The 14,012-nt window shown below is 45.5% G+C and overlaps 1 protein-coding gene across 1 annotated transcript in view; it reads left to right on the forward strand.

Moving 5' to 3' along the window:
• The window catches only part of LOC308151352 (ankyrin repeat and SOCS box protein 2-like), a gene marked incomplete at both ends in the record, with an annotated part of 34,071 nt that extends 20,729 nt beyond the window's left edge, over positions 1-13,342 (forward strand). Inside the window, 3 exons of the mRNA XM_080524210.1 lie at positions 673-1,261; positions 1,573-1,726; positions 13,197-13,342. Coding sequence (XP_080380336.1) covers positions 673-1,261; positions 1,573-1,726; positions 13,197-13,342 — 889 coding nt within the window. The remainder of the gene's footprint in view (positions 1-672; positions 1,262-1,572; positions 1,727-13,196) is intronic.
• Positions 13,343-14,012: the final 670 nt, after the last annotated feature.

The raw sequence follows: 14,012 nt of genomic DNA on the forward strand, positions 1-14,012 counted from the left end.
CATTATAATAATAGAAAGCTATCCATTTATCAAATGTGATTTAAATAAACAAACGTTGCAGGGTACACAAATTGCTTATACAGTCGAAAAACTGCTGCTATCCAGTAAGATGCAAAGTAGCTTGTGTAGATTACAGATCTTAACTTAGCTTTCCTTGTGCGTCTTCCCTGTACTCAGAGTGAGCACCAAAAGTGGAAACGTAGCATTCGCTCGCTATGCAGCAAAAAACTGGAACAAGCTCTTACAAAACATTAGGTCAGCCCCATCTGTATATATTTTTAAAAAATAAGCTAAAGACTGTTCTGTTCTTTTAATGTAGTGTATTTTAGAGAGTTAGGATAGGTTTTTAACTAATTTATTTGTTTTTATTTATTGATTTTAAACCTGAACATTTTAAGTTCTTATTGTACTTCACTTCTTTTGTTTGACTTTTCATTTGTTGAATTTTATATGATGACCCATTTGTATTTTAACTTTGTAATTGTTATTTTATTGCATGTTTTGTAAAGCACTATGAGTTTACATTAATTGGTATGAATATGTGCTCGATAAATGAATCTGCTTTGCCTTGACTTGTCTACTTAGTTACTGTTGTGTCTATCCTTTGGAAGACCACATAGTCACCAACTCTACACACCAACCTTATTTCCCCTGTGTGTTCTTCCATTTTAGTATAGTGTCCATGCTGATCCCAGCCACCAGTAAAGCCAAAGTACGACGCACTGGCATCAGTCCCATTCACCTGGCTGTCGAGTACAACAGGAACAACGTCCTGGAGGTCCTGATCAAAGACGGCTTTGACGTCAACGCCATGTTGTCGACGGAACGGAGTAAGACGTACGAGGACTACCGCAGCACGGCTCTCTACTTTGCTGTCATTAACAACAACCTAGATGCCACCGCCATGCTTCTGGAGGCTGGCGCGGACCCCAACCTGGACACCTTCAACCCTCTCCTGGTAGCTGTGAGGCAGGGTTGCATCGATGCAGTCACTCTGCTGGTGGAGCATGGTGCCAACGTCAATGCTTACGTCCCAACTCACCCAACCTCGTTCCCAGGCACGGTCATGTTCTCTATGCAGTATCTGTCCATGCTGAAGTATCTGATGGACAATGGCGGTGATGCCCTGTCCTGTTTTAGCTGCACTTACGGTAACAATCCTCACCCGCCCATTAAAATCAGGCGCTCAGAGAGGGATGCCTTGCGCTATGGGGTCAGCGCTGCAGCCAGCACCTCGGAACCTCATAATACTCCTGTTCAGGTCAGTCTAAATATGGGTAATATACAATACTTTTTATTTAATTTGTATTTCTTTATAGCTCTACTTCAGGAATATCCTGGTGGTATCCTTAGTACACCTGGTAAAGACAAAGTCAGGGCCCTTTTGCAGAATTGTGTTATTTGTTGTGTTTTATAGAAGAATAGTCGCACACTCTGTTACTACCATTGCATTTTTTTCATGACAGAGTGTGCAACTATCTTTTATCTATCCATAACGTTACTCTGCACCTTGTTTAAAGATTGTGGGTGTGCATCTTGGCACTCCTACCAATCTGCCTTTTGTACCATCAGTTCTGTGAGATGATCTCCACTCCGTCAATATCCCGTTGGGCAGGACCCATCATAGACGTGCTACTGGATTATGTTGGTGACATCAAGCTTTGTTCCCGACTTCTTGAACACTTAGATAGCTACCCAGACTGGAACGTCATCAAGGAGAAAGCAGGTGAGTCCACCGAAAATAGGCTTGTAAAACAGGCAAAAAAGATTTACGCACACAGTGAAACACGTGACAGACACTGTCAGTGTATAGTAACTGGCTGTGGATGTAACAGTGGGTCGAGGTAACTGCACTGTTAGTGGGCACTGTTATTTCTGAAATGCATTTCATTGCTTGGATTATTATTTACAAGATTGCCACTAAACTTGGTGCTTTGTGTGTCATGGTGCTGTAGCATCTCCCTGTGATAGTTTTGTGCATTTTGGTGTGGAGGTTTGGTGTTTGCAGTTTGCACCAGGGCTCCATACCCGTCAGCTGTGACCTTGATGAGTGAAAGCTACCGTCCATGCTGCTGGAGTTGTGGTCAGGTTGAGGAGGAAATGAAAGCTAGAATGTTGTGCTTTTAATGGACCAACATGTTACCTTTGTGACGGCCCTTGAAGCTAAACGAGGACAAAACTGGACAAAACTGAAGTCCTACTGAGCATAATCCAGTTTGTAAATAAGCAGGGATTTTGCACTGCTGTGTCTAAAGTAAGTAAGTACGTAAAACAGTATTTATAAAGCGCCCTTACCAGCACGTATGCACAGGGTGCTTTATATTTTAAAAATATATACTGTATATATAAAAATACGAAATACGAAAAATGTCTAGAGACAGACGACAGTTAGGCTACAGATCCAGTTGACTGGGATTTTGCGCTGCTGTGTCTAGAGACAGACGACAGTTAGGCTACAAATCCAGTGACTGGGACTTTGCGCTGCTGTGTCTAGAGACAGACGACAGTTAGGCTACAAATCCAGTTGGTTAAAATACTGTGATTTGACGCTACCGGATCGATGAGAAAGAGGCGATTATACGTTGTCAGAAGGTTTGAGTAAGTGCAAAAGAAAGAAACTGTAATGTTGATTTTTGGTGCAAGGTCAGCCATGTTTGAACTTGAAAGCCAGGGAAGAGAAAGACTGTAAGGTAGGGAGATGAAATGGATAGGGAAAGGTATTCTGCTGATGAGAAGATGGTGTGATTTGTTTTCTATTCTGTCTCTCACTGTTAAATTGAACCTACCATTAAAATTATAGACTGTTCATTTCTTTGGGGGTAAACTCACAAAATCAGCAGGGGGTGAAATACTTATTTTCCCTACTGTATATATAATGTAACAGGATGAGGGGTGGGTGGCCTAGACAGTGACCTTATGCAATAATTGAACACAGAAAAAGATTAGATTCCTGTTGGACAATGGCCAGGAGTGTTTATTTAAGGCATACAGAGGTCGCTTCGCTAATGTTACGTGATAGCAGTAATTAAAGTGTCCGTGCTCTTCAATCCCCTGGAAAACACAGGATATTAGCACAGGAATGAAGACACAGGACTAGCTTCTCTCTTCCCAAGTTTGCTCTCAATTTATTTACAATATCCAATAAAACAGTCATTTTCCCAATATGTCCCTAATGCTAGCTAGTGTGAAATATATCCTTGTCTTTCAAGACTCAATTAAATGTCCATTTGTTGCAGCATTTATGCTGGTGTGTATGCTATTACCTTGCATAATACATTCATAGTATAATTGAATGACATTGTAATACAATAATAAATCCACATTCTCCTCCAATCTATAAACACACACTTTTCAATAAACATATAATAGACCTACTTATTCTGGTACCAAGTCATACAGTAGCCTACTATTCTGTGGCAAGAGTGTCTCACTCAAAAACATTCTCAATTGGCTATTCCAAATTATCATCACGACACACTGGGATATAGCAATATAATACAATTTAAACTGTAGTCTTACTTTAAGACTAAAACATTCACAAAACGTAATATTAGTCTATTGGCATCAAATATAAACAACAAACTTTCTAAATACTAATCAAAATGACTGTCAAGTGTATTCAGGAAAATCACTTCATCTTACGGTTTTGACCGCATTATAACGTGCCGTTTGGATGCCTGGCTAGCAGCTAGCTAGCAATGGAAATACAGAAAGGCAACGGGCACAATTCTCACATAACTCAAAAGTCGGATTCTAAACACTCAAATCTACTCAAAACATATCTCTGATGTATTCTACATTAATATAATAACAGTTAAAAGTTAATTTGTGTGCTTTTCACGTTGTAACAAACCTGGAAAACACAGGATATTAGCACAGGAATAAAGACACAGGACTAGCTTCTCTCTTCCCAAGTTTGCTCTGAAGGCAGCGCGGGAGCGGCCTCTATCCGCTTGTTAAGTCTGACGTCAAAAGTGACGTTTAGCCATTTCCGAGTCCAAACCAGAAATTCTCCGCACCAGAGTACCTGTGAACTACAGCGGTAGAATGACAGTTTAATCGTTTTTTAGACTCGGATCTATTCATACAACAAGGGACCCAGCACTTTCCCGTTTTCTCCATATTGTCAGGGTATTTGAGCCTCGGAAAAGCGCTATATAAATATAATTTATTATTATTATTATTTCGGCATTTCGAAGACAGCGCCTCAGCCAACGTTGGACCCGGAAACACGTCACGACTTAACAAGCGGATATGAAACTGGGCAGACTACCACCTGACCTACTAAATACAACGCCATTGGCTCCCCTCTTCAGTCCTGATCTAAATTTAACCCCTTACAGTTGGCTGTAGAAATAATGATTAGTTGGCAACTTTGCATTAAAATAAATGTTATAATTAATAGTTATAGTTATAATAACCATATTATTGGTTATTATTTTCGAGGGTACTACACACTCCCCCACAAACAAAAGTGGCTCCTGACACTTGACACTAATAATTCAAGAAACTCGTACCACACTGGTAATGTAAACGTGACACCTGTCTGTGTACTACTTAGTTCAGAAACAATGGATTGGGTATGTGACAGGTGGGGAGGGGTATGGACTCATATATGGTGGTTGTAAGGGTTGTATGTAGTGATATGGGTTAGACATGTAAGTCCAAGGTGTTGGCTGAGCTCTAACTGCATTTACTGTGGGATGTAACTGGTAGGTAGGTTGACCCAGGGAGTGGTATGTGAACATGGGGCGAGGTCGCCTTTCTCTGGTGGACTGTCTCTGTGGTACTTGGTAGTCAGAGTGGTGTGATGGATCCTCTACCTCCTGGTGAGCCACCCGGGGTGTCTCCGTGTCAGTGTTCGGCTGGGGCGAGTCCATCGCCCGTTCACCATCAGTGTGAGCCTCCTGGTTCTCATCCGCTCCATCTTCCTCTTCCATTCCACCTCTCACAGGTTCAACGGAGGTTTCCCTGCTCATACTGGTTCCATTCGGCCGAGACTGGCTCTGCAACAGAGGCGGTAGGTCCTCACTCCTTTGTTCCCTCACAGATGGCCGCAGCCAATACACAGGCACTCCATCCTCCTCTTCAGATTCACTGGTATCCGGCCTCCGTGTCGGCTCGGTGGTATCACGTGCTGGGAACCTCCCCGTTCTCCTTTGGGTCCTTGGTTTGTTGACTGTGTCTTGAGGCAGTTCCACAGGTAAGTCGTTCACTTGTAACAGCATGTTTCTGTGCAAAGTGCGAGTGGTGCCTCCGCTCTCTGGGGTTACTTTGTAGACTGGATTGTCCCCCACTTGCTCTTTCACGATGTAGATTCTCTGCTCCCAGTAGTTTCTACGTTTTCCTCTTTGGCTGAGGTTCCGTACTAGGACCCGGTCTCTTTCCTGAAGAGTCACACCTTTGCTCCTCCTGTCGTAGTATTTCTTCCCTTTGGAGCTGGACTGTTGGCTGTTCTCGTTCGCTATCCGGTACGCTTCTGTCATCTTCCCAGCCCACTACTCTGCATATCCTCTTGGAGTTTCCGGATCTCCATCTGCGATGAGGCCGAAGAGAAGGTCGACAGGGAGACGAGGATGACGGCCATAGAGCAGGAAGTAAGGGGAGAAGCCTGTACCTTCATGCTTCGTGCAGTTGTACGCATGGACCACGTGGTGGAGATGGTCCTTCCAGTTCTCTTTTTCTTTTTCACACAGAGTACGAAGCATCTGTAGAAGGGTGCGACTTAGTCTCTCGGCAGGGTTCCCCTGAGGATGGTAGGGTGGTGTTCTGGAGTGGCCGACGCCGGAGAGCTGTCTGAGGGTTCGGAACAGGTCATTTTCAAACTCCCGACCCTGGTCATGGTGGAGTTTGTCGGGGTATCCGAATCTGGGAATAAAGTCGCTGAACATCCGGTCAGCCGCCGTCTTTCCTGCTTTGTTCCTCGTGGGATATGCTTGCTAAATGTAGGAAATCAATACAGACGAGTTCAAGTGGGGAGTTTGATGTTATGCTGCCCATAGGTGCTCTTTCCGGGGTGGTCGGCTTCTTCTGTTTGATACACGGGCACTTTCTGGTGATGTATTCTTCTATGTCTTTTTTCATAAATGGCCAATAGAACCTCTCCCTGGCTAGACTGAGGACTTTCTCAACACCTACGTGGCCCATGTTGTTATGGAGATGGGTGAGGGCCAGCTGTCTGTAGGTGGAGGGCAGGACCAGTTGTTTTCGACCTATCGTCCTTCTGTAGAGCAGGCCATCCTCGATGTATAACTTGCTCCATTCTCGCAGGAGTCTTTTCGTGCTGCCGTCAGCATCATCTGGTGGTGTGTTCTTTTCTTTTGACGTGATCACCTTCCCGATTGCAGGGTCTGCCCTCTGTGCTCTGATAAGTTGATCATGGCTGATTGTTTGCAAAGGCTCCACAGAAGGCTGGGCTTGTGATGATTGTTGAGAGCCGCCACCCAGGCAACATCCTTCTGTTCGGCTCTTCGACTTCCCTCCCAGATTGCACACACTGCATCATCTGATAACTCCTCCGAGCACTCCGCCATGAGGATGTTGATGTTCAGGGGATAGCGGGACAGGGTGTCCGCGTCGATGTGGGATTTGCCTGGCCGATAGGTAATGTTGAAGTGGAAATCGGCGAGCTGTCCCACCCAGCGATGGCCCACTGCGTTGAGTTTGGCTGTACTCAGGACGTACGTCAGGGGATTATTGTCTGTGACGATGGTGAAATGAGGGGCATAGAACAGATCATCCCGGAACTTGTCACATACTGCCCACTTTAACGCCAAGAACTCCAGTTTCCCACTGTGCAGGTGGTAATTCTCCTCCGCTGGTGTTAATGTGCGTGACCCGTAGCCAATCACTCTCATCTTCCCGTCCTGCTCCTGATATAGAACGGCTCCCAGACCTTTTTGAGAAGCATCTGTGTGGAGTGTAAAGGGGCAGTTGAAATCTGGATACGCCAGCACTGGAGGTTGGGTCAGTCTGTCGATCAAGCCTTCAAGGACCTGCTGGTGCTCCTCGCGCCATTCTACCGGGGTACGAGATGGCTGCTGGGGACTTTTTGTCTTCCCCTGTGGTGGTTTGGGTGGGGTGGTGTTGGCGTGGCACTTAGTCTTGAGCAGGTCGTACAGGGGCTTCGCTAGACGGGAGAAGTCTTGCACATATGTACGGTAATAGCTCAGGAAACCCAACAGCTGCCTGACCTCCCCCACGGTCTGTGGTCTTTTGTTTTTCAGTATCTGCACTGCCTCGATGTCTTTGGGGTCCACCCTTACTCCATCCGCAGACAACAGCCGGCCAACATAGCGGACCTCTTTGCGAAATAGTTCGCACTTCTCCAGCTTTAGTTTGACTCCGTGGCGTTGTAGAGCTTGGAGGACTCGACGCAGCACTTGTACATGTTCTTCGAAGGACTTGGAGAAACACAGGACATCATCCAGGTAGGGGATGCAACATTCGTCCCTGAGCGTGTCGAGCATCTCCTCCATGCTCCTTTGAAAGGCGGCGGGTGCGTTTGACAACCCGAAGGGCATCCTGACCCACTCGTAGAGTCCCCAAGGAGTGGTGAACGCTGTCAGATGTCTTGATCCTTCGGCAATAAAGCCCTGGTGGTAGACCTTCCCCTGGTCGAGGATCGAAAACCAGTTGTATCCTCCCAGTGAGTCAGTGAGATCCTGGATCCGGGGGAGGGGATGTCGGTCTGGCACTGTCTTGCTGTTCAGGAGCCTATAGTCGACACACAGGCATAGTGAACCATCTTTCTTCCTCGCGCATATTACAGGGGCGGTGTAGGGTGATCGGGACTTGATGATCCATGCCTTCACTATCAAATCCTGAATGTATTCTTTGACCTCCCTGTATAAGGGTTTGGGGATGGAAGCATAGGCCTTTTGTACTGGCGTGTCATCCTTGAGCCTGATGTCCATCTGCAGGGAGGGGATACAGCCGACGTCACTACTGTCATGAGCGAACGCCCCAGACTCTTCCTGAAGAACCTCCCTCACCATCTGTTGTTGTTCTGGGCTGAGATGACTGATACCAACAGGCGGTAGCCAGGGCTCAGTGGGAGAAACGATGTTGTTCACCTCCGCTGTTGTCTTTGTCGCTGTGACGTCAGTCTGCTGAGGCTCTGGTGCATCCATTTCGAGGATCTTGGTGACGTATTGGATGATACCCAGTGGGGTTCTCTTTGGTAGGATAATGTCATGCTCTGAGTGGTTTGAGACGGGCACTTTGACGTAAGGCCGTCGGGTGTTTTGGACTTCCAGGAGGCCTTCTCCTAAACTCAGCTGGTCTGTGACGGTGTTCTCCTCTGTTGGTTCATATAAGACACGGGAGTCAGAGGTGTCGAAGTTCGGGGGTACTCTGCACCACACATGTACTGCTTTCCTTGGCGGGATGACCACATTGTTCCTTCCCACTCTCACTGTGACTGAGCGGTAGTCTGTCTTTCGAGGAACTTGAATGAAGTTGACCATGGCCTTCACTTGCTCTTCTTCCATTCCAAAGGCACTGCGTAGAAGACCAATTACTGTGCTTACAGCGTCACCGGATGATCCTCGCCTATGGATGATCTCTTCCAGCACATTAGCTCCCAGTATTGGCTGTGACATGGACAGTTGACTGACTAGGAAGGGGGTCTGTATGGTGAGGTCAGGGTCGTCGTTACCTGTGAGGTTGACAGTGAGCTCCACCCACCCATCATAAGGGATCGCATGGCCACCCATACCTATAACTTCTAAGTTTTCTTCGAGGAGCTCTTGTAGCGGCCTCACTGGGTAGTTGGGGATATGAGTATTGGCCCATTCTCTGTCGATTATGCTCACCTGTGAGCCTGTGTCAAACAAAACTGTGGCTGGATACCCGTTGATCATACATTTGAGTAAGCTTCTTTTACCAACAAGAGGAACGGTGACGCTCTTTGTTGTTGTTGGTTGGGCTTAGGTTGTGGCTTGGGGATGGGGTTTAGTGGTTGGGACTGAGGGTGAATCCCGGTCTCTGGCTGTCCCTTGGCTGAGGCCGGCTCCCGTTTCCCTGAAACTTGGTCCGCTTCAAGCACCCTACTGCCCGGTGTCCTGTCTCACCACACACAAAGCAGTGACTACACTCCTGACGGTTCTGTTCGGTGCAGTTTGGACAACGACATGTTCTTCCTCGTTCTTGACTCTGGGGGTTGGGAATATTGGTTGGGGGGTGGCTGAGGAGCGTGGCAGGGCTGTCTCTCTTGTCTCCGAGCGGGTTGGGGATATCGGTTGGGAGGTGGTTGAGGAGAGTGGTAGGGCTGGGGGTGAGGCGAGACTTGAGTTGGTGGCGTTTGTTGATAAGCCGCCTGAGCGCTCCCCATCTGTTTCTCCATCAGAGTGGCCATCATGCGTGACAGGTTCTCAACCCGAGTGCTGAGCTGTTGGATGGTCGCGTTATTTTCTGCGGCTCCACTTTTTGGCTTGTCATTGGTTGGCCAGTCGCCTGTTTCCACCTTTGCAGTGTGTGCGTGCGTTGCCTTTGGCTGACGAGAGAGTTGGTCGATTCTGCGCTGGTGTTCATTCTCATCGTTGATCATTTTCATTACCTGGCCAAGGATTTCCTCATCGGTGAGTTGGCTGTGTGCTATGAGGTCTCAGTCTCTGTCGGATATCAGCGTGCTTTGACCCCAGGCCCTGGTAGATACTGTGGAGAAAGACCTCTTGGATGGTCTTAGGATCATAGGAGATGTCAGCGTTAGCCTGCTTTGATTGGAAGAGAAGTTTTTGTTTGAGGTCAATCATGCGGTACAGGAACTGCTGAGGTGATTCTTGGTCGAGCTGTCTAGCACACATCAAATCCTGAAACATCTCTGTTATTGTTTTTTCACCAAGGTGAGAGCGGAGGAAGCCCTTCAGTTCAGATACTGTCATTTCATCTTTATTTACGAGCATGTCCCTGAAGGTGCCTGGTTTAATCACTCTTAACACACCACGGACCACTTCTGCCTCTCCAAAGCCCTCTTTGACTCCCTCATCAATTTGCTTACTGATGCCGTTAAAGCCCATCTCAGAACTCTGGTCCCCCATGTACTTTAAGTTCCCTCCGGGGAAGATAGTGTAGGTCCTTTAACGAAACAGCTCTCTCTGGCACCCTTGGGGTCGGCATTGTGTGTGACAGCGACTCACCTTGCTGGCTGTTTACAGGGGCTGGCAGGGGAGTAGTAGCTTCACACCGTCTCAGTTGCTCACCTAGCTGCTCATACATTGTTCTCAGCTCCGTCACTGGCTGTGAGGTTGTGTGGACCTGTAGCTGAGACTGAGCATGGGGATGTGGTTGTGTAGTAATAATAATAATAATACATTTTATTTATATGGCGCCTTTCACGGCACTCAAGGTCGCCGTACAACAACAAATCTAAAAACAGCCACAAAATTCAAAACACAAAAAACATAGAAATATACAGTATAAAACATAGCCAGCAGCAGAGCAGCACGGGAAAAGCAAATCAACAGGGATACGCCTGCGTAAACAGGTGGGTTTTGAGGTGAGTTTTAAATGAGATGATAGAGATAGAGTAGTTGTGCTTATTTCAGAGTGTGATTGGTTAACATGGTCTGTGTTCACAGTGGATGGACTAGGATTAGCATGTACATCAACATCACGTGACCCATTAGTTGGCATATCAACAGAAGCAATCACTCTATTCACCACATCGTTTAACATCAACAACTGAGCCATACCTTCATCATCACTGTCTAGCAAATTCTGAGACTGCATATAGGCAACAACAAAGTCTGTGCAACCTTCCTCGTCGTGTGGGCTCAGCTTGTCTTGATCTGCTTCACTAGCTGCCAGGTCTCTGGCAACATTGTAGATGTCAATGCTTGAGAGTCTGAATAAGTTATTTTTTATGTTCCACACCAGATCTTTGCGTGTCGTAGTCATGGTGTATGTGTAGTCTTAGTCCTGGTAATGTTTTTTTTCTGCTTAGTCTTATTAACCTGTGGCTCCTGGTGACAGGTGTACTTTTACCCCTGGATCGGCTGTGCAGCTCCGTAGCGAGGTGAAGACTCTTGACCTTGATCTCCCTCGACTGACACCCACAGGCTGACTCCTGGTCTGCGGTACACTTGCCCACCTTGTGTCGTGGTTCTGGAATCACTGGACCTGTCGGTCTGATGCTTGTGTAGAGGACGGATCCCAGACCGAGCCCCCAAATTCTGTTACCCGCACCAGGCGATGATGCGTGATATCAGTAATTAAAGTGTCCGTGCTCTTCAATCCCCTGGAAAACACAGGATATTAGCACAGGAATGAAGACACAGGACTAGCTTCTCTCTTCCCAAGTTTGCTCTCAATTTATTTACAATATCCAATAAAACAGTCATTTTCCAAATATGTCCCTAATGCTAGTGTGAAATATATCCTTGTCTTTCAAGACCTAATTAAATGTCCATTTGTTGCAGCATTTATGCTGGTGTGTATGCTATTACCTTGCATAATACACTCATAGTATAATTGAATGACATTGTAATACAATAATAAATCCACATTCTCCTCCAATCTATAAACACACACTTTTCAATAAACATATAATAGACCTACTTATTCTGGTACCAAGTCATACAGTAGCCTACTATTCTGTGGCAAGAGTGTCTCACTCAAAAACATTCTCAATTGGCTATTCCAAATTATCATCACGACACACTGGGATATAGCAATATAATACAATTTCAACTGTAGTCTTACTTTAAGACTAAAACATTCACAAAACGTAATATTAGCCTATTGGCATTAAATAAACAACAAACTTTCGAAATACTAATCAAAATGACTGTCAAGTGTATTCAGGAAAATCACTTAATCTTACGGTTTTGACCGCATTATTACGTGCCGTTTGGATGCCTGGCTAGCAGCTAGCTAGCAATGGAAATACAGAAAGGCAACGGGCACGTAACTCAAAAGTCGGATTCTAAACACTCAAATCTACTCAAAACATATCTCTGATGTATTCTACATTAATATAATAACAGTTAAAAGTTAATTTGTGTGCTTTTCACGTTGTAACAAACCTGGAAAACACAGGATAGTAGCACAGGAATGAAGACACAGGACTAGCTTCTCTCTTCCCAAGTTTGCTCTGAAGGCAGCACGGGAGCGGCCTCTATATGAAACTGGGCAGACTACCACCTGACCTACTAAATACAACGCCATTGGCTCCCCTCTTCAGTCCTGATCTAATTTTAACCCCTTACAGTTGGCTGTAGAAATAATTATTAGTTGGCAACTTTGCATTAAAATAAATGTTATAATTAATAGTTATAGTTACCAAGTTATTATTTTCGAGGGTACTACACTAACAGTAGTTGAATTTGAACACTTGTGGGATCAGCTTGGGCGTGCTGTACATGCCAGAGTGATTAACGCAATCATGTTGGCTGACTTGCGGCAAATCCTGGTTGAGGAATGGGATGCATCCCACAGCAGTGTGTGACCAGGCTGGTGACCAGCATGAGGAGGTGCCAAGCTGTTGTGACTGCGTATGGATCTTCCACACGCTACTGAGGTCCCTGACAGTGTAAAATGAATAGAGTGTAAAAATTGCCAATATGTGTTGTTTTTTCCTTATTACTGTGAGAGAGTGCAATCATCCAATCCACCAAGCAAATCAAAACGAGAGTGAATACCAACAGAAGAATATTGCAGGGGATTTTGGCACATTCTTTTGGGCCAGTACCCACATGTTTTAGCTGTGTTGCTCATTCCACGAATGCATGCATTACAAGTTGTACCTTGTTGTAAAGGTGACTAATCAGGCTTTCCAACGAGAACCCATACAAAGATAGTCCATACAGAGTGTGTATACAAACCATCAAGCAAGTGAAAACAAACATTTGAGTTCCCATTGATGCCCAATCAGCCTGAAAAGAAAATTCCTTTCCACAACCAAAGTAGTATCCGTTTCTGTGTCAGTATCTGTGTTAAATATAATAGCTGGGTTTGTCAGATGAGTTATTGTGTAAGTAAGTTATTGTGTAAGTAAGATATTTACCCATGAAAGCTCCATACCATCCACCGTCTTGTTACTTTTTGGCAGTTGAAACGACTCTTTTGGAAATTAAGTTGAGTATATCTAACCAAAAAACCATTGTCTTTGAAGCCAAATGTAGTTCAAATTCTGATGTCCAACTATGTACTTCAATACAATCTACCATAATACATTTGTTGTCATTATGTCTCAGCGGAACCACGTACATTGATGCAGCTGTGCAGGCTCAAGATCAGACAGCAGCTTGGAGTCCGAAGACTGAGGAGGATTGGCACCCTGCCGCTTCCGGGAAGACTGATCAAGTTCCTGAAGTATGAAGGGAACTCAGAGGAGATCTGATCCTTTGAGATAAGTATTAAACATTTCAACATTTCCATTGCAGCTATTCACGTGACATTTAGACAAGCCATTGGTATTAACTCAGTAAAACTAAACAGCTAAATAAATTGTAACACTCCAATCCATAAAAGTTATGTGAAGGGGAATGACACAGGAAAGCAGAATGACACAGGAAAGAAGTATTGAACAGGCTAACTGAAACTGAAACTGTCCGTGGTTGCTCTCCGCGCTCATCCCACTAGGCGCGACCTTGGTGACGTCACCCTCTGCTCCGCGTCAGCAGCCACGGGAGGATGGATCAGGCAGGGGATCCACAAATAGCAGGGAAACCTGTGGGACACAGCGCTTTCAGTGCTGGGCGGTACAAGAGGCAAAGTACAACTAGGCACCAACAACCGATGAATTGAGAATCAAGGACCCCAATTGAAATAAGCCAGTGGCTTTCTTGGGTTTTTATCCTGTTAGTTGACCTTGTATGTAATATGTACTTTCATGTACCTACTTCTACAAATCTTCTAATAAAGTTTTCAATCAATCAAAAAAAAAAAACACAGGAATGGAACACGTTCCTTACTGTTTGGAGCTTAGCTCCAGTTGTGTGGAGTATATGTTGTCACTGCCTCCTCGTCTCGATCACCAAGGAACACAGCCGCTGCTCTCTCCAATACGA

The sequence above is a fragment of the Nansenia antarctica genome (genome assembly GCF_963989245.1).
Source record: "Nansenia antarctica genome assembly, chromosome: 1".
Classification (NCBI taxonomy): Eukaryota; Metazoa; Chordata; class Actinopteri; order Argentiniformes; family Microstomatidae; genus Nansenia; species Nansenia antarctica.